The sequence below is a fragment of the Salmo salar genome, chromosome ssa21 (assembly GCF_905237065.1).
Source record: "Salmo salar chromosome ssa21, Ssal_v3.1, whole genome shotgun sequence".
NCBI lineage: Eukaryota > Metazoa > Chordata > Actinopteri > Salmoniformes > Salmonidae > Salmo > Salmo salar.
The window spans coordinates 29,446,531-29,470,188 of NC_059462.1; the positions used below are offsets into that span (position 1 = coordinate 29,446,531).

At 41.5% G+C, this 23,658-nt stretch overlaps 1 protein-coding gene across 1 annotated transcript in view; it reads left to right on the top strand.

The window, feature by feature from the left end:
* LOC106582098 (F-box-like/WD repeat-containing protein TBL1X) overlaps window positions 1-23,658 on the top strand; it is a 37,454-nt gene that overhangs the window by 11,608 nt on the left and 2,188 nt on the right. Inside the window, exons 2-14 of the mRNA XM_014164841.2 lie at window positions 8,710-8,851; window positions 9,260-9,405; window positions 9,803-10,022; window positions 12,927-13,059; window positions 19,583-19,724; window positions 19,857-19,920; window positions 20,022-20,119; window positions 20,848-20,908; window positions 21,019-21,140; window positions 21,355-21,429; window positions 21,571-21,698; window positions 22,654-22,819; window positions 23,011-23,112. Coding sequence (XP_014020316.1) covers window positions 8,794-8,851; window positions 9,260-9,405; window positions 9,803-10,022; window positions 12,927-13,059; window positions 19,583-19,724; window positions 19,857-19,920; window positions 20,022-20,119; window positions 20,848-20,908; window positions 21,019-21,140; window positions 21,355-21,429; window positions 21,571-21,698; window positions 22,654-22,819; window positions 23,011-23,112 — 1,515 coding nt within the window. The 5' untranslated portion in view covers window positions 8,710-8,793. The remainder of the gene's footprint in view (window positions 1-8,709; window positions 8,852-9,259; window positions 9,406-9,802; window positions 10,023-12,926; window positions 13,060-19,582; window positions 19,725-19,856; window positions 19,921-20,021; window positions 20,120-20,847; window positions 20,909-21,018; window positions 21,141-21,354; window positions 21,430-21,570; window positions 21,699-22,653; window positions 22,820-23,010; window positions 23,113-23,658) is intronic.

Here is a 23,658-nt window from a genome sequence, read left to right on the forward strand (position 1 = left end):
GTCCATGTCCTGATGAATTGAGGCTGTTTTGAGGGCAAAAGGGGGTGCAACTCAATATTAGGAAGGTGTCCCTAATGTTTAGTATACTCAGTTTGGCCAACATTTTTATTATGATTATACAAACTCGATCTTTGGCATAAATGCTGAAATGATGTCAATGGTCAATATGCATGAAAGTTCAAGCAAGTCGTGTATGGATTCTATCCTGTCCTGTGTGATATTGTGTAGGACGCAAAAGAACTAGGGCAAAGTTAGTCACTGGTGGTTGAAAAGCTGCCAGCTGAAATGATGCTTTGATATTACTTTTCACTGTACTACTCAATACATTACGCCCTCTAAGTCCCTGATGTAGACCTACTACATCCCTTAAGATTTTACAAGCCATGTAACCCTTCAATATTAAAACTACAGAAACAGTCATCTTCAAACTGTTGTCTGTAAGTCACCTCTATCCAGGCAGGCAGGCTAAGGCAGGTGTGGGAGAAGTGGTTTCCCCTAGAGACAGTAGTGCTACCATCCCCCAGTCCCCACAGTTTCCCTCCAAGCCCACACCGCCTGCCTGTCGTTGAGTGAGTCATTGAAAAGGCAGACAGTGATGCAGAAGTACTTGTTGTGACTACCTGATTGTGGCATCATTAGTTATCCTTCCCTACCCCCTATCTCTTTCCCTTCCCCAAATGGTCAGGCGAAATTGCAGCCCAGAGACTGCAGCCCAACCAAAGGCGGATTTTACTCATCAAAGTAATTCAAGAGAAAATGGCTGCTGTTTCCAGGTCTTGTTTGCACATCTGTCAGGAGGTGACTGTACAGGAGAAAATGGGGTCCTTGGCATGTTGGTGTAGAATGTGCCTTCCTCTCTTTTGTAAACCTCTTTTTTTTCTCTCTCTCTCTCTCAATTTTGCAGTGTCCTGTTTTTCTACATCAAACACTTTCAAAACCTACACACACTCTACAGCCAGGCATTTTTCTTAGCTTTACTGTCTTTGTGTTTTATCTCTGAATACATTTATGGCATGATGCCTTATAGCTTATGTCAGGATTTATTCTTTACTTTTACACTTAACTTCTCTTCATATTGGACACATGGTTGTGGTTGATAAAAATGTTTGGAAATAAGGATACATTTGTATTTTGCTATGGTTTTGTGTGTTTTCTCTGCAATGTTTTGACGTGGCTGTGTTTTCTATTTCTTCAGTATATATCCAATCAGTAGATGTTAAGACTTCTCTAATCTGAGAGAGCATATTGCTCTGTACGTGAGTTTCACACCACAAACCATCCACATCTATTTTTAGGATAGACAGCAAAAAATATGCATTTGCGACTGTTATTACATCCACCCATGGTGACCTTATCATGAAGACTTACCACAGCTTCCCCTGCTTGTAGGTAGTCTGTTTGTTAGATCTAGGAGTATAGTTAAAGCAGTTCATATTTTTACAGTAATTTAAGTGGCTGACATTTCTGTTTGTAGTGCCCCAGCGTGGTTATCTACCATCAGTTGACCCTTCCCCAAATTTGAAACCTCACAGTTGGAGAGGGTAAGACAAATCTGACCTTAGATCAATGTGCTGGAATGACTGGATGTGTTTGTGGAAACACTGCAATAAATACAGTTTTGAATGGGCTGGAACACTCATGAAATGCTTATGACAGCAACTCAATTTTGGTTTGAGTCCTGAGATCTTTTTGGTTAAGCCATTTTACCTGTTGCAATGTGTTTACTTACATGGACATTCAACCAGATGTGGTGCTTTTTCCAATGACTCAGATTTTTTTTTCTTCTTCAAACAATGCAAACATGTTCATACAAACGACAGCCTACAGACTCACACAAACATCAACGACATCACAACTGCCCAGATCCACCTGCTCACACCCCCATCTCCAATGCCCGCATCACACTCTCCTCCACATGGTGTCAATCTGCACCATTTTGTTTCTCTCAGTCACCCACGCACTTTCAACATTTAGATAATAAAGCGTTTGACCTTTCCATTGTGTTAACGATGGAGGATTGGTTGATTTCCAGTTAGATATATGTTTTTTCAAGATGATTGACAAGAAGGGTATCGTCCAACCCATGTGTATATCACTGCACCCATATATGCCATGTCTTGAAATATGCAGACAGATGGATTAAAAGTACATTTACATAGTAATACTTATGACAGCCAGCTTTCTAACTCTACCCATAATGTTTTGGGACTTTATAGAATTCCCAGATGGGATGGATTATTGAGAGATTAGTTAGTTTTACACTCAAGACACGACTCGGTTATTGTATAATAAATTCTATACATTAGTTTACATTAGATTAAGTGTACATTTTAGTTAACTGTAATGTCATTAGTTATGTTCCAACATTCCCTCCATCTTATGCCAGTATCAGTTATTTTTAAGTCTTGGTTCCAATAGTTTAGATATTATTTCTAAGAGATTGTCATTGGATAGGCTCTCTGCAAGGTTTTGTATATCTATCATATGAATATCCTTTTCTGACTCAAATAGGATTCCCTCAAGATTGATCTGATGTCCAAAAGATTTCACACAAAAAATGGAGTCTTTTATGTTTTTATGCCTTTAGTTTTCCATGTGAATTCTGAAAAGCTATCCAAGGATTGTTCTTTTCCAATGAGTTTCTAGTGGCTCAGGCAGCTAGTATAGATGTAATTTGGTTCATAGCAACTACCAGTTAATTGGACGTCCAGTTAAATTGTGTTGTACTTTTACCACAGCCTCAAGCATAACACTCAGTTACAACCTAAACACCGTAGCCTGGATGAATGAATGGATGGTTGGATGGTTACTGCTGTTGTACTTTGACAGTAAAGTAATCCCCTTACTGTGCAGTAAACATGCTAATGATTTCCCTAATGAGTCACAGGGCTGACCACCACTGGGAAGCTCATCACTGCCCAGTGGGATGTCCATTTGACTTCTACTGCAGTGCCAGTCAAGTCCTGGGATATGCTATTGAGGCTATATGCAATTGCTTGGGAACGGTGTGAATGCGTGCATCAAACTAGGACAACCATTTGAACAAGACAAATGTATTTGAAATGGATCTAACGAGAGGCACTACACTATAGTACATTTTGTATGTACCTGATGTACACTTATTACAACCAGTTATGTTTCTTACCATCTGTTTATGCTGTAATACCAACATTTTACATCTGCACTCGATTATTTTTATTTTTTTTAATAATAAAGAAAAATAAAGATAAAAAATCCTGAAGGAATTATGTTTTCATCTGCTGTTGACTAAATCCATTGATTAGTAACGTGTAGTGAATTCTGCGAGGGGTCAACACGATGATATAGTCTGATTAACCATGATGATATGAGGGATGTGTCTGTCTCAAGTTGGGGTCTACCTCTGGCCGTTGATGGGTGTCTAGTCTACAGCTAAAGGAGAAGTTTACTTTTTTACAACCAAATGTTATACCCCAACACATTAAATTGTGTCATTTTTCAAACTTTATCCACAATGTTATATTTGTGCAACTGAAGCTGTGTCCTATACAGAGCTGTGCAGGCTGGGGGTGTCCGTATATTCTACGGACACACCCGTCCTGTACAGCTGCGTAGGGGAAATGGCTCAAATCGCACAAAATGGAATATAACATTGCGGATAAAGTTTGGAATGACACAATTTCATGTGTACAACATCTAAAGACCTGCATCACTATACTTAGAGCGTGTCTGTTTTTCAAAGCACGTATTGGTTTGTTTTTTTGTTAATTTGTTATTTTAGCCCCCATACTGCAGAATAATGATGAGGAAGTAAATTGCTGGTTGGGGTAAGTTTCTCAAAAACAAGTGAAATCCCCACAAAGTGTCTGGACACTTCTATTACATGTAGGTTACATCTAAAATACAGATTTGGTTGTAAAAAAGTAAACTTCTCTTTTAATGTCCATTCAACCTCAGGGAATAAGTGTGCTAGGTAAAGCTCCGCCTTATCTCAGTTCACTGATCACGATAACAACACCCACCCGTAGCACACATTCCAGCAGGTATATCTCACTGGTCATCCCCAAAGCCAACACCTCATTTGGCCGCCTTTCCTTCCAGTTCTCTGCTGCCAGTGACTGGAACGAATTGCAAAAATCGCTGAAGCTGGAGACTTTTATTTCCCTCACCAACTTTAAACATCAGCTATCTGAGCAGCTAACTGATCGCTGCAGCTGTACATTGTCCATCTGTAAATTGCCCACCCAATCTACCTACCTCATCCCCATACTGTTTTTATTTACTTTTCTGCTCTTTTGCACACCAGTATCTCTACTTGCACATCATCATCTGCTCATTTATCACTCCAGTGTTAATCTGCTAAATTGTAATTCTTCGCTACTATGGCCTATTTATTGCCTACCTCCTAATGCCTTTTGCACACACTGTATATAGACTTTTTTTTATTTTCTACTGTGTCATTGACTTATTTATTGTGTTACTGGCTTGTTTATTCCATGTGTAACTCTATTGTTGTCTGTGTCACACTGCTTTGCTTTATCTTGGCCAGGTCGTAGTTGTAAATGAGAACTTGTTCTCAACTAGCCTACCTGGTTAAATAAAGGTTACATTTTTAAAAAAAGACCAATTTGGTTGGTCCGGTCCATCTATGTTTCACAAGTTTGGACATCACAGCACGTATAACATAGTTCAGTACAATATAATACATTATACTGATATATGTCTTCTAAGACCGCTTTAACCATATTTGACCCGAAATCAACGCCTTTGCTTATTCCTAATTTGTAGGCTGGAACATGGTTGAAAAATGTATATATGCCTTAATTTCTCAAATATAGACTCTTAGCTTTCATTTTACTCCAAATTTGATGTGCTCCTATGAACTTCACGTTAGTGATCATAGGACTTTGTACATGGGAATTCCCATATGCTTCAGGGCTCTAATACCACATGTAGGATAAGGATTACATTTATCATTTATCAGCTCATCATAGAACCCTACATCCCACCAATCAAGATTGCTTTCCAATGTTCTCCAAAGAGATTGCTTGAGACTGAGTTCATTTTTATTTCACCTTTATTTAACTAGGCAAGTAAGTAAAGAACAAATTCTTATTTACAATGATGGCCTACTGGGGAACAGTGGGTAAACTGCCTTGTTCAGAGGCAGAATGATAGATTTTTACCTTGTCAGCTCGGGGATTTGATCCAGCAACCTTTCGGTTAATGGCCCAACCACTAGGCTACCTGCCACCCCAGGTATCCTAATAATAATAATAGCCAGAGTGTAGAATTATACCCCAAAATGCAAAGGAGGATATTAAAATCTTCTACCTTTGTGTACCTATTAAGGATACATCCCCATGAAGAGAATAACATTCATATATATGCATTTCTGTATAGTACAGATCAGTGACCCATGTCATTCTGTTACCATCCCTCTTACTGGGTTTTCATCCACTTCACTTACTGTAGTTCAATAACCAAAATCTATTTTTTTCAAACTCAAGGTGTCATCATAGCGGACACCCCATTCTTTCTGCAGAAATAGATATTTAAGAGTTTTTGGAAAACATGGTCACATAAAAAACAGAGGAAGATTTTACCGTCATTCTGTTACCTAACTTTGCATCTGCACCGTTCTTGAGTAAATGTGTTTTTGTAAAAGGTAAGGAAATTGTCCCTTTGCATAGAGTTGTATGGTTTGTTTAACTTTGCAATCAATGGCTTTTGTTAGGTATTCTTTTAAAGTGAAAAATTGCAGTCTCGTTCTGTTACTTTGGAATTGCCTTCGTAGATTGTGTACCGAAAGATGTACATTAGGGTGGCAGATATGTTCTTCCAATGATACTGTATCATAGCTGATACTCAAGTCAGTTTACATAGAATTATGATACCCAACGGATAACATTTTCACATGCGCACAAAAAGCTTATTTCTCTAAAATGTTGTGCACAAATTTGTTTACATCCCTGTTAGGAGCATTTCTCCTTTGCCAAGATAATCCATCCACCTGACAGGTGTGGCATATCAAGAAGCTGATTAAACAGCATGATCATTACACAGGTGTGCTGGGGACAATAAAAGGCCACTCTAAGATGTGCAGATGTCTCAAGTTTTGAGGGGGTGTGCAATTGGCATGTTGACTGGAGGACTGTCCCAACATAATTTTATGTTAATTTCTCTACCGTAAGCCACCTCCAACGTTGTTTTAGAGAATTTGGCAGTACATCCAACTGGTTTCACAATCGCAGACCACGAGTAACCACACCAGCCCAGGACCTTCACATCCGGCTTTTTCAACTTCAGGATTGTCTGAGGAGGGGGATGGGGGATGCTGAGAAGTATTTCTGTCTGTAATAAAGCCCTTTTGTGGGGAAAAACTCATTCTGATTGGCTGGGCCTGGCTCCCCAGTGGGTGGGTCGTATGCCCTCCCAGGCCCACCCATGGCTGCGTCCCTGCCCAGTCATGTGAAATGTATAGATTAGGGCCTGATTAATTTATTTAAATTGACTGATTTATTTCTATGAACTTTAACTCGGTAAACATTTTTGAAATTGTTGCATGTTGTGTTTTTATATTTTGTTCAGTATAATTATGTTTCCAGTTGTTGTGGGGGTGGTGGCCATGGGAGCAGCGTCTCGCAGCTTTGATACAGATATGCCTTCCCTTCTAGCCAGACCCTGCTTGTTATCTAATTAGCCCAAAGAGAAGCAGTTTAGTGGGTTGGCATTGAGCTCTGCAGGCCACCCAGACTATCACACAAAGGCTTAGCTTAGCTAGAACGCTAGGGAAAATGGGACTTGTTCCAGCATTGGTGTTTATGTTGTACTTAAAAAAATGTATAATACGTTATTGATCATATTTAAATGTATTGCATTTTGGGTTTTATGATACTGTAAGTTAAGCAATGGTTCTCATTCAATAACATGTGGTATGATTATGTATTCATGGAACGCCATAAGGAGAATGTGTCTCAGTGTGAGATTGATTCTCACACCAGCTCCAAATCATAGCACCATCTCTTTTTTTGGGAGGAAAATTAATGTGAACATTCACACTTAGCCAATATTGGGGGTTATTTCATTTGAGCGCTGCATGTCTGCTGTGCGGTGCAATAAAGCCAGAGAGTCCATGTGAAAGAATATCCCAAGGTGAAAGACGTGTGTTATTCATGTTGGGTAACATGTTCGACCCAACTGGCACAGGGCCCACTGGTAAATTGGGACAACACTATTCTCTGTGTATTTTGCTGCTGGTTCCTGCTTGTTGCTATGCTACCAAAGGGTGACTCTTGGGAGTGAGTTGAGCTCTGTGAGTGGTGTGGTATGGAGGTTAGAGGCCTGCATTTCTTACTGACTGGCTCTACTCTGTATGTGGTCTGGTAAGAAGCTTGTCCCTCTTGTCCAGTTCTACCCCTCAGGTCAGACTGAAAGCACAAAATATAACAATGGCCATGATTCAGCATTCTAAATGATAGGTTTAGGATCAAGTTCAAATGTATTGTTCATCTCTGAGGAAGTCTTAACTGTTTTAGTGGGGGTGTTAAAGGTTTATGATGGATAACTGGCAGTTTTTGAAGAGGTACAGAGGTTCAAGTTTTTCAATCTTTGGTCAAATGTTGAATATGATTGGCGCTGCCAATGTGAATAGGAACCATTTTACAATGTATGGTTGTCTACATGGTATTGACTGCATTATGTGTGGTATATCAAATATTTGTTGTCTGCTTTGCCTTCAGTTTGAGATTCAGCTCAACTCTTAAAACGATACACGGGCTTTGATACAAAATAATGTTTACCTGGTTGAACCTACAGTTTCAGAATAGTTCCAGTCTCTCACCTTTTGTATTTCCTTCCCTATTATGCATAATATACTGTGTACTGCCAATTCATTAATATATTGTTGGAAAATGATGAATCATTCCATTGTAGCGAAGCGCTCATTAGCCTGAAGGCTAGCTCATCAGTGGGAACAATAACTCAATTGCTGTGATTCTAAAGGGTTCCGCTTTTGTTGTTTTTCTTCAGCTCCCAGTAGTTTTGAAAGAATACCAAGTTGAAATCTTCACGTCGGCGCCAATAAAATGTTATCTGAGAAAGAGATAATATAATAATTGTAAGTCGCTCTGGATAAGAGCGTCTGCTAAATGACTTAAATGTAAATAATGATGTGAAAGTCCCCCAACTTTACCAGTAATTATCCTTACGCCGTGTGCTAATCTCTCTATGGTTTACTAGATAACGGCAGTAGGCATTCAATGCCCTGTAATGCTTTATTAGGCTTCTATCCATCTAGATCAGTGGCCAGGTCACTAATGGAATTGGATGCCGCAGTCGTGTCACAGTAGAGAGACGGGGGAATACTTGGCCTGTGTAGTGGAGATGGATTCACTGGCTAAGTGACCCGGTCATTGCTATTCTCAGTGGGTCGAAAAGTGCAGCCAATGGGCGAACAGGGGCCCACACTAATGGAGGGAGTTAGTTGGGTTTTTCTTTGTGTGTTTGTGCACTTCTAACCATGGACAGAGACACATTTATGTTCTTGCTTTATCTCTGTATGTGAGGACAAGGTAGCTGTCAAGTCATTTGGTTATGATGATTGGGGACCTACCAAGATATACGGTAACCTACATTGTCCCACTCGTTGGGAAGCTTGTTGTCTTCTGAAATGATGTAGCTAGCTGTGTAATGAATCTAAAACTCAATGTCTTCCTCTCTCTTCCCTAGACTGAGTCCATCTTTACAACATACAGTACCTCCTCCATCGAGGTGGGCTAAGATACAGTACCTCCTCCATCGAGGTGGGCTAAGATGAGTATAACCAGTGATGAAGTGAACTTCTTGGTCTACAGATATCTTCAGGAGTCAGGTATGTATGACTTCCAAACATCCTGGAACACACTGTCTGTCTGTCTGTCTGCTTGAATGTCGGTGTCTGTCTCTCATGCCATTCATGCTAACCTATATTTCACAGGTTGAATGAATTATTGAGTTCCTAGACGCTGTATTTTATTACTCTTTTGTTGGGGCTTTCTTTGAAGCCCGTCATTGGTGAAACACATGATAGCTCTGGCATTTCAAAATGTATTGCACTGAAAAAGTATACTTGGTACGGATAATTGACTCGCTCCGCTGTCTGCGTTCACTTGTATTTTTTTGATGGCATAACATTGACATAAAAAGTGTAGATATGTTTGTAGAGGAGTGAGAGGTTTGTGTTGCAGGGTCTCTGGTGTTGTCATTGTACTGACTGTGTTCTCTGTGTGTTCGTTTCCAGGTTTCTCCCACTCAGCATTCACCTTTGGAATCGAGAGCCACATCAGCCAGTCCAACATCAATGGAACACTAGTGCCCCCTGCTGCCCTCATCTCCATCCTGCAGAAAGGCCTCCAGTATGTGGAGGCAGAGATCAGCATCAATGAGGTGAGGCCAGCTGCTCCAGTCCAGGCTGCTGCCTTGGGACACATTCATTAGTGCACACCGTAGCAAAATGTTTTGCAACAGAACACATTTAAAAAAAAAAAAATTATTGTAAAAGTCCACATAGTTCCTCCCTGTTTCAATCTGTTTTCTATTATTTGGTGCCTAGAGAATACAACCTTGGACTACCACTGTCAGAACAAACACACACTCTCCATATAAATCAATGGGGTTATATAAGACTGCCTTCACTAATATAGTGAAGAAAATTGATCAAAATCATAAATAGTTAACAATACAAAAATCAATACACTATTGTACTTGGTAAATGAAAACAAATTAAATCCCCCCTTTAATTAAATATAGTGTAACCATGTCATGTTTGGCGTTATGTTGGCAGGATGGCACAGTGTTTGATGGGCGGCCCATCGAGTCTCTGTCACTCATCGACGCGGTTATGCCGGACGTGGTACAGACGCGGCAGCAGGCCTTCCGCGACAAGCTAGCCCAGCAACAGGCGGCCTGCACCATGGCAGTTGTTGCCGCTAGCAACCAACTTAACGCAACAAAGAACGGAGAGGCCACCGTGAACGGGGAGGAAAACGGAACACACACCATCTGTAAGAATTACTTCCTCTTTGAGCCATTTACCTGTTGCTAGCTGGTATTTTCATGTCGTAACTTAGCAAATTATATTTTTCCTACATTATCTCGATACTTACTATGTGAGACAGCTGAATCTCCATAAACCAGCAAACCCAAGCATGATCAACATCACATTGGTTTATTTGAGCACAGTGTTAGTACAGCTTTAAGTGTGTGTGTGTGTGGGGGGGTTACTTCAGTACAGTGTGGTTTTCACCAAATGTGAGGTCATTAGTGACATGGCATTGAGTGTTGGTGAATTTGACCCTGGCTGCATTTACCTTTTATTGTGCCTCCCTAACTGTTCAGATGCTTGTAGAGTTCAGCCAGTGAAACCAGAGAGGTGTGGGTCAGGTGACGCATTAGACTAGGGAGAAGCGGATTTTGTGGATGTTTGTCAGCCGATCCCACTGGAGTTAGTCTAATGTGTGGGTGGGTGGCAGAACATCAGGAAAGACTATCTTACTGTAAATAATGATTACTTGTGCCATGGAAATTCAGTACTGAGAGAGATTGGGTAATTTCTTCAAACAATCACCTTTATTTAATATCGATTTAATTATTGCAATAATGAGGCTGTTCAACCCCCCCTCATGCAGATCAAGGAGCATCATAAACCACTCTGGGTTTATCCTGTCGTTGTCTTAACCCCACCCTGGCTTTGTTCCCCAGTTGCAAGGATGATTTTGAGACAATGAGGGATTGTTCTACTCCCAAGCTATCCCTAGTAAAACACATTCTTGTCTATGTAATGCAGTCTAACTCATTTGTCAGCTCAAGCCATCTCTGGTGACCATTCTCCCAGATTAGCTGCAGGGAACTAGAGTGGAGTCCATAAAAACACAGACACTAACAGGACAGAAATATCCTCCTATTTGTTAAGTATTAATTGCTAACTACTGCCGTGTCTTTGGCAATGCCGGATTAAGTGATATGACATGCTAACCTATAAAATCCTTTCTCTGTAATTAATATTACCTGATTAAGCTAATCATGTAAATGTAATTAACTAGAAAGTCGGGGCACCACGGAAGAACGTTTATAGAGGCGTTATCTTCCGAATAAACTCTTAAAATACTTAGTAATATTTTACATCGATAGCCGTCAATATTAACCTTTATCTTATTTTCAGTCTCATAATGAAAGTTGTAAATTCTTGGCTATCTTCACGAACCCTGGCTAACAAATTGAATCAGCAATACAAAATTGGGTTTAATTATTTATTTACTAAATACCTAAACTTATCACACAGAATTACAAATACACCGAATACAAATGATGTCATACATGACGGCTGGTTACACAAAGGAAAGGGGGTTGGGCTTGAATGAAAGAGCGGGAAGACTTAGGAATAAAGAAACAGCAGCTATGCTATCGTAAATACATTATCTTATGCATTCTAAATTACCGCCCATTTGGAAAAGGAAAATGCAATAAATATTTACTCTGAGCTGCGCTTCGGTAGATTGGTCGTAGATGCTGGCCGGGTTGGCCAACAGATCTTCCTGTCCTCGGAAGAATGTCTCTGGTGGTAAATTGGATACGTGGTGGTATCTTCTTCGTCTGTTAGTTGTTAGACTGGATCCGTCGTCCGTCCTTTCCTAGCCCACGTCTACAGCGGCCGCTGCTAACTCAACGGCTAGGAAGTATCACTTCTGTAGTGAATAAACTCAAAGTTCATACCATTCGCCACCAAAGCTCACGCCGAGGTTGGCTTAGTTCTGTACTTGACGTGTGTCCTTCTAACGTAGAGGCTGCAGACCTCACGTACTGGAACCACGTGGTTATCTTTTCGTCAAAGGCTTATATAGTGGAGAGGGGGAAGGATGTGTTTCATCGTTTATAACCCCTGTCTCTTCACAGGGGTGGGCCACTGATCAAGCAGGGCACTTTCCTTATGAAAACCAAATTCTCTCATTTGGAAGCTAAAATTACATTTAATCTCCTAACAAACAATTTTAATATCAAACATTTCAATTGCATAACAATTCCATGTGACTCTGATAACTAGAGGGTGTATACTTTCCCAGGTACAGTTTATGTCGTCCTGTCATCAGTCATAATGTCTCAGATGACAACCGAACTGACATACATACTCATTACGTTCCCAAGCATATTTCCAACTGGTTTTATTACCAAAATATGGTTCCTTTTCCCCATTTGTTTGATGTTCCCAGACTCTCTATATTTAACACAGGCTATTCAAGTCCTTCAGTAGGGTCAGAGAGGGGAAGGGAGAAAGGTATTTATGGGGGGGGGGGGTCATAAACCTTACCCACAGGCCAACGTCATGACACTACTAATATCAAACAAATCAGGTAAATATGTAATTTTTCTTTCACACTTGTCTGAACAGACAGGGATGCTGCAGCCCCTTTGGATTGCGCTGCAGCAAGAACATGTCTGGAAGAAAAACACATTTTATCAATAGTGCTGGCAGGATACGAAGATGATTACTGGATTAGCTCTTAGTTCATCTCCCCGAATAGCTGAGCTTTGACCCTACACAGATTGCTCCCTCTGCTTCTTTTGGGTCAACAAGTATGTTTGATGCGGTAATTGAAAATCTTAGATAACACGGTTAATAAAAATCTCACTCTCTGCTTTTTGAAGACAATGATTTAGAACTAGCCTAATTCAAATGATTTGATCTTGAATGGTTATGATTTTGAAAGGTGAGAGGTTAAACATCTCAAATGTTTGTCAGAAACACACTTAATAGATGGAAACAGTCCAGAAAGTTTGTTTTTGAAGCTGAATATGGCACTGGAATAGAAAGACTGAAAATATGGTTCCATTTCCATGTGATATTCTGAATAGTACAGTAGGTACTGGGAGTTGTATGTGTCTAACAGAGTGTGGGTTTGATCTGATTACAGATAACCACAGCGAGCCCATGGAGATGGATGTGGACGTGGAGATCCCAGCCAGCAAGGCCACGGTCCTCCGAGGCCATGAGTCAGAGGTGTTCATCTGTGCCTGGAACCCTGTCAGCGACCTGCTGGCCTCGGGGTGAGTCTCACTGGGGTGGGTGTAGGGCTGGGCGATATGGCCTAAAAATATTATCTTTTTTTTTCTTCTAACTTACTGGCGATTCACTATCTATATACAGTTGAAGTCGGAAGTTTACATAGCCAAATACATTTAAACTCAGTTTTTCTCAATTCCTGACATTTAATCATAGTAAAAATTGTCTGTCTTAGGTCAGTTAGGATCACCACTTTATTTTAAGAATGTGAAATGTCAGAATAGTAGTAGAGAGAGTGAGTTATTTCAGCTTTTATTTCTTTCATCACATTCCAGAAGTTTACATACACTCAATTAGTATTTGGTAGCATTGCCTTTAAATTGTTTAACCTGGGTCAAACATTTCGGGTAGCCTTCCACAAGCTTCCCACAATAAATTGGGTGAATTTTGGCTCATTCCTCCTGACAGAGCTGGTGTAACTGAGTCAGGTTTGTAGGCCTCCTTGCTCACACACGCTTTTTCAGTTCTGCCCACAAATGTTCAATAGGATTGAGGTCAGGGCTTTGTGATGGCCACTCCAATACCTTGACTTTGTTGTCCTTAAGCCATTTTCCACAACTTTGGAAGTATGCTTGGGGTCATTGTCCATTTGGAAGACCCATTTGCGACCAAGCTTTTCAAATCAAATCAAATTTATTTATATAGCCCTTCGTACATCAGCTGATATCTCAAAGTGCTGTACAGAAACCCAGCCTAAAACCCCAAACAGCAAGCAATGCATGTGAAAGAAGCACGGTGGCTAGGAAAAACTCCCTAGGAAAAACTCCCTAGAAAGGCCAAAAACCTAGGAAGAAACCTAGAGAGGAACCAGGCTATGAGGGGTGGCCAGTCCTCTTCTGGCTGTGCTGGGTGGATATTATAACAGAACATGGTCAAGATGTTAAAATGTTCATAATTGACCAGCATGGTCAAAATAATAATAATCATAGTAGTTGTCGAGGGTGCAACAAGCACGTCCGGTGAACAGGTCAGGGTTCCATAGCCGCAGGCAGAACAGTTGAAACTGGAGCAGCAGCATGGCCAGGTGGACTGGGGACAGCAAGGAGTCATCATGCCAGGTAGTCCTGAGGCATGGTCCTAGGGCTCAGGTCCTCCGAGAGAAAGAGAGAAAGAGAGAATTAGAGAGAGTATATTTAAATTCACACAGGACACCGGATAAGACAAGAGAAATACTCCAGATGTAACAGACTGACCCTAGCCCCCCGACACATAAACTACTGCAGCATAAATACTGGAGGCTGAGACAGGAGGGATCAGAAGACACTGTGGCCCCATCCGATGATACCCCCGGACAGGGCCAAACAGGCAGGATATAACCCCACCCACTTTGCCAAAGCACAGCCCCCACACCAAGCTTTTAACTTCCTGACTGATGTCTTGAGATGTTGCTTCAATATATCCACATAATTTTCCAACCTCATGATGCCATCTATTTTGTGAAGTGCACCAGTCCCTCCTGCAGCACAGCACACCCACAACATGATGCTGCCACCCCCGTGCTTCACGGTTGGGATGGTGTTCTTCGGCTTGCAAGCCTCCCCCTTTTTCCTCCAAACATAACGATGGTCATTATGGCCAAACAGTTCTATTTTTGTTTCATCAGACCAGAGGACATTTCTCCAAAAAGTACGATCTTTGTCCCCATGTGCAGTTGCAAACCGTAGTCGGGCTTTTTTTTATGGCGGTTTTGGAGTAGTGGCTTCTTCCTTGCTGAGCGGCCTTTCAGGTTATGTCGATGTAGGACTCGTTTTACTGTGGATGTAGATCATTTTGTACTTCATTTTGTACTTCACAAGGTTCTTTGCTGTTGTTCTGGGATTGATTTGCACTTTTCGAACCAAAGTACGTTCATCTCTAGGAGACAGAACGTGTCACCTTCCTGAGCGGTATGACGGCTGCGTGGTCACATGGTGTTTATACTTGCGTACTATTGTTTGTACAGATGAACGTGGTACCTTCAGGCTTTGGAAATTGCTCAGAAGGATGAACCAGACTTGTGGAGGTCTACAATTGTTTTTTCTGAGGTCTTGGCTGATTTTCTTTAGATTTTCTCATGATGTCAAGCAAAGAGGCACTGAGTTTGAAGGTAGGCCTTGAACTACATCCACAGGTACACCCCCGATTGACTCAAATTATGTCAATTAGCTTATCAGAAGCTTCTAAAGCAATGTCATCATTTTATGGAATTTTCCAAGCTGTTGAAAGGCACAGTCAACTTAGTGTATGTAAACTTCTGACCCACTGGAATTGTGATACAGTGAATTATAAGTGAAATAATCTGTCTGTAAACAATTGTTGGAAAAATGACTTGTCATGCACACAGTAGATGTCCTAACCGACTTGCCAAAACTATAGTTTATTTAACAAGAAATTTGTGGAGTGGTTGAAAAACGAGTTTTAATGACTCCAACCTAAGTGTATGTAATCTTCCGACTTCAACTGTACATTACCAATCAAAAGTTTGGAAACACCTTCTCATTCAAGGATGTTTCCTTATTTTCTACATTGTAGAATAATAGCGAAGACATCAAAACTATGAAATAACACATATGGAATCATGTAGTAACCATTGAAGTGTTAAAAAAATATAAATATATGTAAGATTCTTCAAAGTAGCCACCCTTTGCCTTGACAGCTTTGCACACTCTTGGCATTCTCTCAACCAACTTCACCTGGAATGCTTTTCTAACAGTCTTGAAGGAGTTCCCACATATGCTGATCACTTGTTGGCTGCTTTTCCTTCACTCTGCGGTCCAACTCATCCCAAACCATCTCAATTGGATTTAGGTTGGGTGATTGTGGAGGCCAGGTCATCTGATGCAGCACTCGTCACACTCCTTATTGGTCAAATAGCCCTTACACAGCCTGGAGGTGTGTTGGGTAATTGTCTTGTTGAGAAACAAATGATAGTCCCACTAAGCGTGAACCAGATGGGATGGGAACCAGACAGTGTCACCAGCAAAGCACCCCCACACCATCACACCTCCTCCTCCATGCTTCATGGTCGAAACCACACATCTGGAGGTCATCCGTTCACCAACTCTGCATCTCACAAAGACACGACGGTTGGAACCAAAAATCTGAAATTTGGACTCATCAGACCAAAGGACAGATTTCCACCGGTTTAATGTCCATTGCTCGTGTTTCTTGGTCCAAGCAAGTCTCTTCTTCTTATTGGTGTCCCTTAGTAGTGGTTAATTTGCAGCAATTTGACCATGAAGGCCTGATTCACGCAGTCTCCTCTGAACAGTTGATGTTGATGTCTGTTACTTGAACTCTGAAACGTTTATTTGGGCTGCAATCTGAGGTGCAGCTAACTCAACTCAAATTAACTTATCCTTAGCAGCAGAGGTTACTCTGGGTCTTCTTTTCCTGTGGAAGTCCTCATGAGAGCCAGTTTCATCATAGCACTTGATGTTTTCTGTGACTGCACTTTAAGACACTTTCAAAGTTCTTGACATTTTCCGGTTTGACTGACCTTCATGTCCTGAAGTAATGATGGACTGTCGTTTTTGTTGCTTATTTGAGCTCTTCTTGCCATAATATGGACTTGGTCTTTTACTAAATAGGGCTATCTTCTCTATACCACCCCTAACTCGTCACAACACAACAGATTGGCTCAAACGCATTAAGAAGGAAAGAAATTCCACAAATTAACTTTTACAAGGCACACCTGTTAATTGAATGCATTCCAGGTGACTACCTCATGAAGCCAGTTGAGAGAATGTGAAGTGTGCAAACTTGTCATCAAGGCAAAGGGTGGCTACTTTGAAGAGTCTCAAATATAAAATACATGTTAATTTCTTTAACACTTTTTTGGTTACTAAATGATTCCATATGTGTTTTTTTCATATGTTTGATGTCTTTGCTATAATTCTACAATGTAGAAAATAGTAAAAAAAGAAAAACCCTTGAATTAGTAGGTGTCCAAAATCTTGTGTGTATGTATGTATGTATGTATGTATGTATGTATGTATGTATGTATGTATGTATGTATGTATGTGTGTATGTGTGTATATGTATATATATGTATGTATGTGTGTGTGTATATATATATATATATGTATGTGTGTGTGTATATATATATATCTATATATCTATATATCAAACTGTCCACTTAGGAAGCAACACTGATTGACAATAAATTTCACATGCTGTTGTGCAAATGGAATAGACAACAGGTGGAAATTATAGGCAATTAGCAAGACACCCCCAATAAAGGACTGGTTCTGCAGGTGGTGACCATAGACCACTTCTCAGTTCCTATGCTTCCTGGCTGATGTTTTGGTCACTTTTGAATGCTGGCGGTGCTTTCACTCTAGTGGTAGCATGAGACGGAGTCTACAACCCACACAAGTGGCTCAGGTAGTGCAGCTCATCCAGGATGGCACATCAATGCGAGCTGTGGCAAGAAGGTTTGCTGTGTCTGTCAGCGTAGTGTCCAGAGCATGGAGGCGCTACCAGGAGACAGGCCAGTACATCAGGAGAAGTGGAGGAGGCCGTAGGAGGGCAACAACCCAGCAGCAGGACCGCTACCTCCGCCGTTGTGCAAGGAGGAGCAGGATGAGCACTGCCAGAGACCTGCAAAATGACCTCCAGCAGGCCACAAATGTGCATGTGTCTGCTCAAACAGTCAGAAACAGACTCCATGAGGGTGGTATGAGGGCCCGACGTCCACAGGTGGGGGTTGTGCTTACAGCCCAACACCGTGCAGGACATTTGGCATTTGCCAGAGAACACCAAGATTGGCAAATTCGCCACTGTGCTCCTCACAGATGAAAGCAGGTTCATAATGAGCACATGGACAGACGTGACAGAGTCTGGAGACGCCGTGGAGAACGTTCTGCTGCCTGCAACATCCTCCAGCATGACCGGTTTGGCGGTGGGTCAGTCATGGTGTGGGGTGGCATTTCTTTGGGGGGCCGCACAGCCCTCCATGTGCTCGCCAGAGGTAGCCTGACTGCCATTAGGTACCGAGATGAGTTCCTCAGACCCCTTGTGAGACCATATGCTGGTGCGGTTGGCCCTGGGTTCCTTCTAATGCAAGACAATGCTAGACCTCATGTGGCTGGAGTGTGTCAGCAGTTCCTGCAAGAGGAAGGCATTGATGCTTGCACCACAGACTGTCCAGGAGTTGGCGGATGCTTTAGTCCAGGTCTGGGAGGAGATCCCTCAGGAGACCATCTGCCACCTCATCAGGAGCATGCCCAGGCATTGTAAGGAGGTCATACAGGCACGTGGAGGCCACACACACTACTGAGCCTCATTTTGACTTGTTTTAAGGACATTACATCAAAGTTGGATCAGCCTGTAGTGTGGTTTTCCACTTTAATTTTGAGTGTGACTCCAAATCCAGACCTCCATGGGTTGATGAATTGGATTTCTATTGATTTCTTTTTGTGATTTTGTTGTCAGCACATTCAACTATGTAAAGAAAAAAGTTTAATAAGATTATTTCATTCATTCAGATCGAGGATGTTATTTTAGTGTTCCCTTTATTTTTTTGAGCAGTGTGTGTGTATATATCTATATATCTCTAAAACTATATCTATATCTATCTATACGGTGTATATATAAAAGATGCTTTCACTTTTTCTCAAAATAAGCTTTGTTGCACAATTAATAGTCAATACACTGCATTTCAAACAGTCTGGAATAATCTAATAGATTTGGGGCTTGTGAAATTATACCTAGACCAAATATAAGCCATAAAACCGACTAATTATTTTATCAAAATAGTTTCACCTGCTTTTTTGCAATAATCACTGATCTGGCTTTCAAGTCTATGAATATATAACCAAAACCATGAAAACTAACACAGGTCTCCTAAACAATATTTCAGACACAAACCCACTGCTAATTAGTAGCCAGCTAATATTTAAAGTCTAGCCAACTTGGATATTTTTGCCTGCTAACAAGGTACTGTAGAACAGTTGAACTGTTATGAATACACCCTCCTGGCCGTCTCCAAACGTTTGAACAACACAGCCTGTTCACTTTGTTTAGATGTTGAAATCAAGTGGCCTACCTGGATAAAAATATGCTTATTTCTCAGAATGAGAACGAGTTGCCAATTTTTATGCTCATCGCACATTTATAAAACAGACAGCTAGCATGTAACCGTCTGAGGCTAAAATGCTGCTAGCAGTATGTGGTACCGCGATGCTGCACGCGACAAACTGAGCATTTATTTTCCACAATCATGTTCATCGATACTCCCGTCGAGTAGGGTCTGCTCTGTTCTAAATTTCCGGAGTGAAGACATAAAAAGAGTATCGTTACAAAGGTTAAGTTCTCTATTACAGTAAAATAATATTGAAACTGCTTGTTGTCATAGAGGAAGAAGTGATCTTTCATCTCTTTGTTTTGAGTGGCAGGGGGAGGGACTGGGTCAGTGCTGGGTTGAGCTTCTCTGGGACTTGGGAGGCTAGAGCGACACACACACACACTGCCGCACACACACTATGTATTGAGTTTTTCTTCTATATTCTACCTGTTTGTGTCCAGGTCGGGAGACTCGACAGCTCGGATCTGGAACCTTATTGAGAACAGTAACAGCAGCTCCACCCAGCTGGTGCTCAGACACTGCATCAGGGAGGGAGGCCAGGACGTCCCCAGCAACAAAGACGTCACCTCACTAGACTGGAATGTGAGTTCTCAGTGATCCATTCCATTCACGTCTACTGTATCTATTCTTACTTGACTGAAATGGTCTGGAACAGAACATTAGAAGCCATCTACACTGAGGACCGTTAACTAACAGTTCTCTTTTACCCCACAGAGCGATGGGACACTCTTAGCAACCGGATCCTATGATGGATTTGCAAGGATATGGACAAAAGATGGTATGCTGAGTTTTGTAGCTTTTTAATTCAGTTATACAACAATGCCCATTCTGAATCATACTGTTATCTGTGCAGATATATTAAACTATTGTCTTTCACAGGTAATCTGGCGAGCACCTTGGGCCAACATAAAGGGCCCATATTTGCTCTGAAGTGGAACAAGAAAGGAAACTGTATCCTCAGTGCTGGTGTAGATAAGGTATTTTTGATTGAATGCATCATGTCACTCATGTAGCAATCAATTAATATTAGTTCAACAATGCTGACTGAATTATTTTCTGTTTATCCACTTGTCCTTCAGACAAGGAGGTGACAACATTTTGTTGTGTTTGATGCAAGAAACCACATTATAAAATACAATGCATTATTATTCCCATACCGTTATTACAGAGAATCAGACAAATGCTGCTACCCTCTGCCTATTGGTTACTTAGCTTATTTAAGCCTGTCTCAAAATACAACACTGCCCCTTTAAGACATATAAAAAAGCTCTTTACCTGACTCGCTTTTCAAAGATGGCTAGAAATGTTAACGCTGTGTGCTCTTGTAGAAAGCAACAACTCCCACATTTCTGACTACAAATGAGCTATAACTGGACTAATAACTCACCAACCAGCAAAGAATATGAACAAATATGCACACGTGGCTACATGCAGCTCTCACTTTCGGTACGTTGCATTGAAAGTGGCACTTATTGAGTTGATTCGATTACAATTCCCACAGTAAAGGGAAACATTGATAGTGTTAACTAACGGGGAAAACTCAAGAAAGTTTAGTGAAGTTCAATCTCATGCTTCTATGCGCAGGCTGATATTTCTTCTGTGCAGCAGTCCCGGGGTAGCTACGTGCACAGCTTAGAGGGAACATTGCCGCCCAATTGTCAAGAGTTTGTACTGCATTTTCTATGTATCTATTGTCATTTTCCAGACGACAATCATTTGGGACGCACACACAGGAGAGGCCAAGCAGCAGTTCCCCTTCCACTCAGGTAAGCCCCCTGTGTCCCGAACAGAAAGATGTAGGACTTCAGCTTCCCGGCTGATGTGAGTTAACCCTTTGCAAACCCTCCTGTCCCTGTGTGTTGCCTCCTACCCACAGCTCCAGCCCTGGACGTGGACTGGCAAAACAACACAACGTTTGCCTCCTGCAGCACAGACATGTGCATCCACGTGTGTCGACTGGGCAGCGACCGGCCGCTCAAGACCTTCCAGGGCCACACGGTAAACAAACAGACAGCGTCTGTGTTCTAACCTCTACGTCTCACACTACTGAGGACATAGTCACACTTAGGATTTCTCTACTGAATGTGTTTTCCCCAACTTTTGTACTTCTGTAAAGTAAACAAGATTATTTTGTGACTAGTGGTAGGAAGAGCAGGATGTCTTGTGTTGGTCCTCTACGAGTCTACATGATATCTGCCCATGTGTGTTTCAGAATGAAGTCAACGCTATTAAGTGGGACCCATCAGGGATGCTACTAGCCTCCTGCTCTGATGACATGACTTTAAAGGTAAGGCCCAGTGCTTCTACTTCAGCCAAGATTATGGACACACAATGAATTGCACCTCTTTCCTATGGCCATGATCTATATGTCAATATAAGGATGTAATGATTACATAGTGAGTTTAAAGTGTGCTGTGCTCTTCCCCAGATCTGGAGTATGAAGCAGGACTCATGTGTCCATGACCTCCAGGCCCACAGTAAAGAGATTTACACTATCAAGTGGAGCCCCACCGGCCCAGGCACCAGCAACCCCAACTCCAACATCATGCTGGCTAGGTGGGACACACACACAGCTCCTAAGCTTGTTCTGGGACAACGTTGTGATTTATTAGTTGAAAATGCGCAGTGTGTGTGACAGTGAAAGGGTCTCTTGTCAAAAAGTGTCCCAGACATCCTCTCAGGTCTAGTAACTGTCAGTGGTTGAGGGACATAAAGCCAATGACCCAGACATGAATGCATGTGTAAATGTTACAGTTCAAATAGCAGAGGTATTTACAACCTCTACTGGCATCCCCTGGGATGGGCCTATATTTCATTCTTGATGTAAAACTGCCATTACTGCTATGACTTGTGAGGAACTTGATAGTTATCTGAGGTAAATGCGGCTATTGTACACCGAGATACAGCTCCTGTCTGATCCTGTGATTTATTTGGTTCTTTCCGAACTTCTTTTTTTAATTTAGTTTTAATCTCCATCTTTTCCTTTGTCGTTGTAAAGTGAGATTTGCAACCTAGCCAGGTTGACTTACACTACCTAATAATAACATTTTGATGAGAAAGTGTTAATGAAAGTCTGCTTCTCTTTTCATTAACACTTGCTTTCAACCGTGTCTCTCCTTTTGTGGTGACAGATATTCACACCATCACCATTTCACTGATCCTACAAAATCACACATCTTGTTTTGGCTCTGTGAATCAGCATTTTGAAATGGAATTTGTGTCGAGCACCAAAGCAAACTTATTGACATGTTTCTTACATTTCATATCCTTCTTTCCATGAAGTGTTGTCAATCTAAAGCTGGAAAAACTACCCGGCTGCTACTTTGTCATAAAGGTGTTAAATCGCCTGTCAAACCCTGTAAATTAACATTCGTATGGAAAGACCAATGATAGCTTGTTGTTATAAACTTAAACAAAGTTTTCATGCATTTCAGTTACAGTATGTCTTTGCATGTTGTAGATGGCAGTTAGTAGATGGAGAACTGACCCTGTGCTATGTTGTACCCCTTAGTGCCTCGTTTGACTCAACTGTGCGTCTGTGGGACGTGGAGCGAGGTGTGTGTATCCACACCCTGACCAAACACCAGGAGCCCGTCTACAGTGTGGCCTTCAGCCCTGACGGGAAGCACCTGGCCAGCGGCTCCTTCGACAAGTGTGTCCACATCTGGAACACCATGGTGAGTCACCCAGGAGATTATAACAGCTTAAAACAGGTTATAGCAGCTTACAACAGTTAGTTACTTGGTCATGGAAAACCCCTGGCCCCAATGCATGACCCAGACAGTGAGATCAGTGATGTTGTAAGGTCGAGCAGGCAACTATGGCCATCTAGCAGTCCTCACCAGAGTTGGTTGTGTTGTGGTTGCAGACTGGAGCCTTGGTGCATAGCTACAGGGGGACCGGAGGGATTTTCGAGGTGTGCTGGAACAGCACAGGAGACAAAGTTGGTGCTAGCGCTTCAGATGGATCAGTAAGTTGTCATATTTTAGTTGAATTGGATTATAATTTGTGTTTCAAGCTGTGTATCATTTGTAATGATTTGTTTTCTTTCATTTATGCAAGCACTGTCAATCACATGTTTCTGGATGTTAAAGGGATACTTCGGGATTTTGGCAATGAGGCTCTTTATCTACTTCCCCAGAGTCAGATTAACTTGTGGATACCATTTTATGTCTTTGTGTTCAGTATGAAGGAAGTTAAAGTTAGTTTCGTGAGCCAATGCTAACTAGCGTTAGCGCAATTACTGGAAGTCTATGAGCATCTACTAGCATTCTAGCAGATACCCATAGACTTCCAGTCATTGTGCTAACGGTAGTTAGCAATTGCGCTAGCACTAGTTAGCAACTTCCTTCAAACTGTACGCAGAGACATCAAAATGGTATCTACGAGTTCATCTGACTGGGGAAGTAGATAAATTGCCTCATTTGCAAAATCCCAAAGTATCCCTTTAAACCAAAGTGAATAAAAGCAAAGCCCCTAATGCTTTAGTCTCAGGACCAATGCTTTCAGAAGTGCA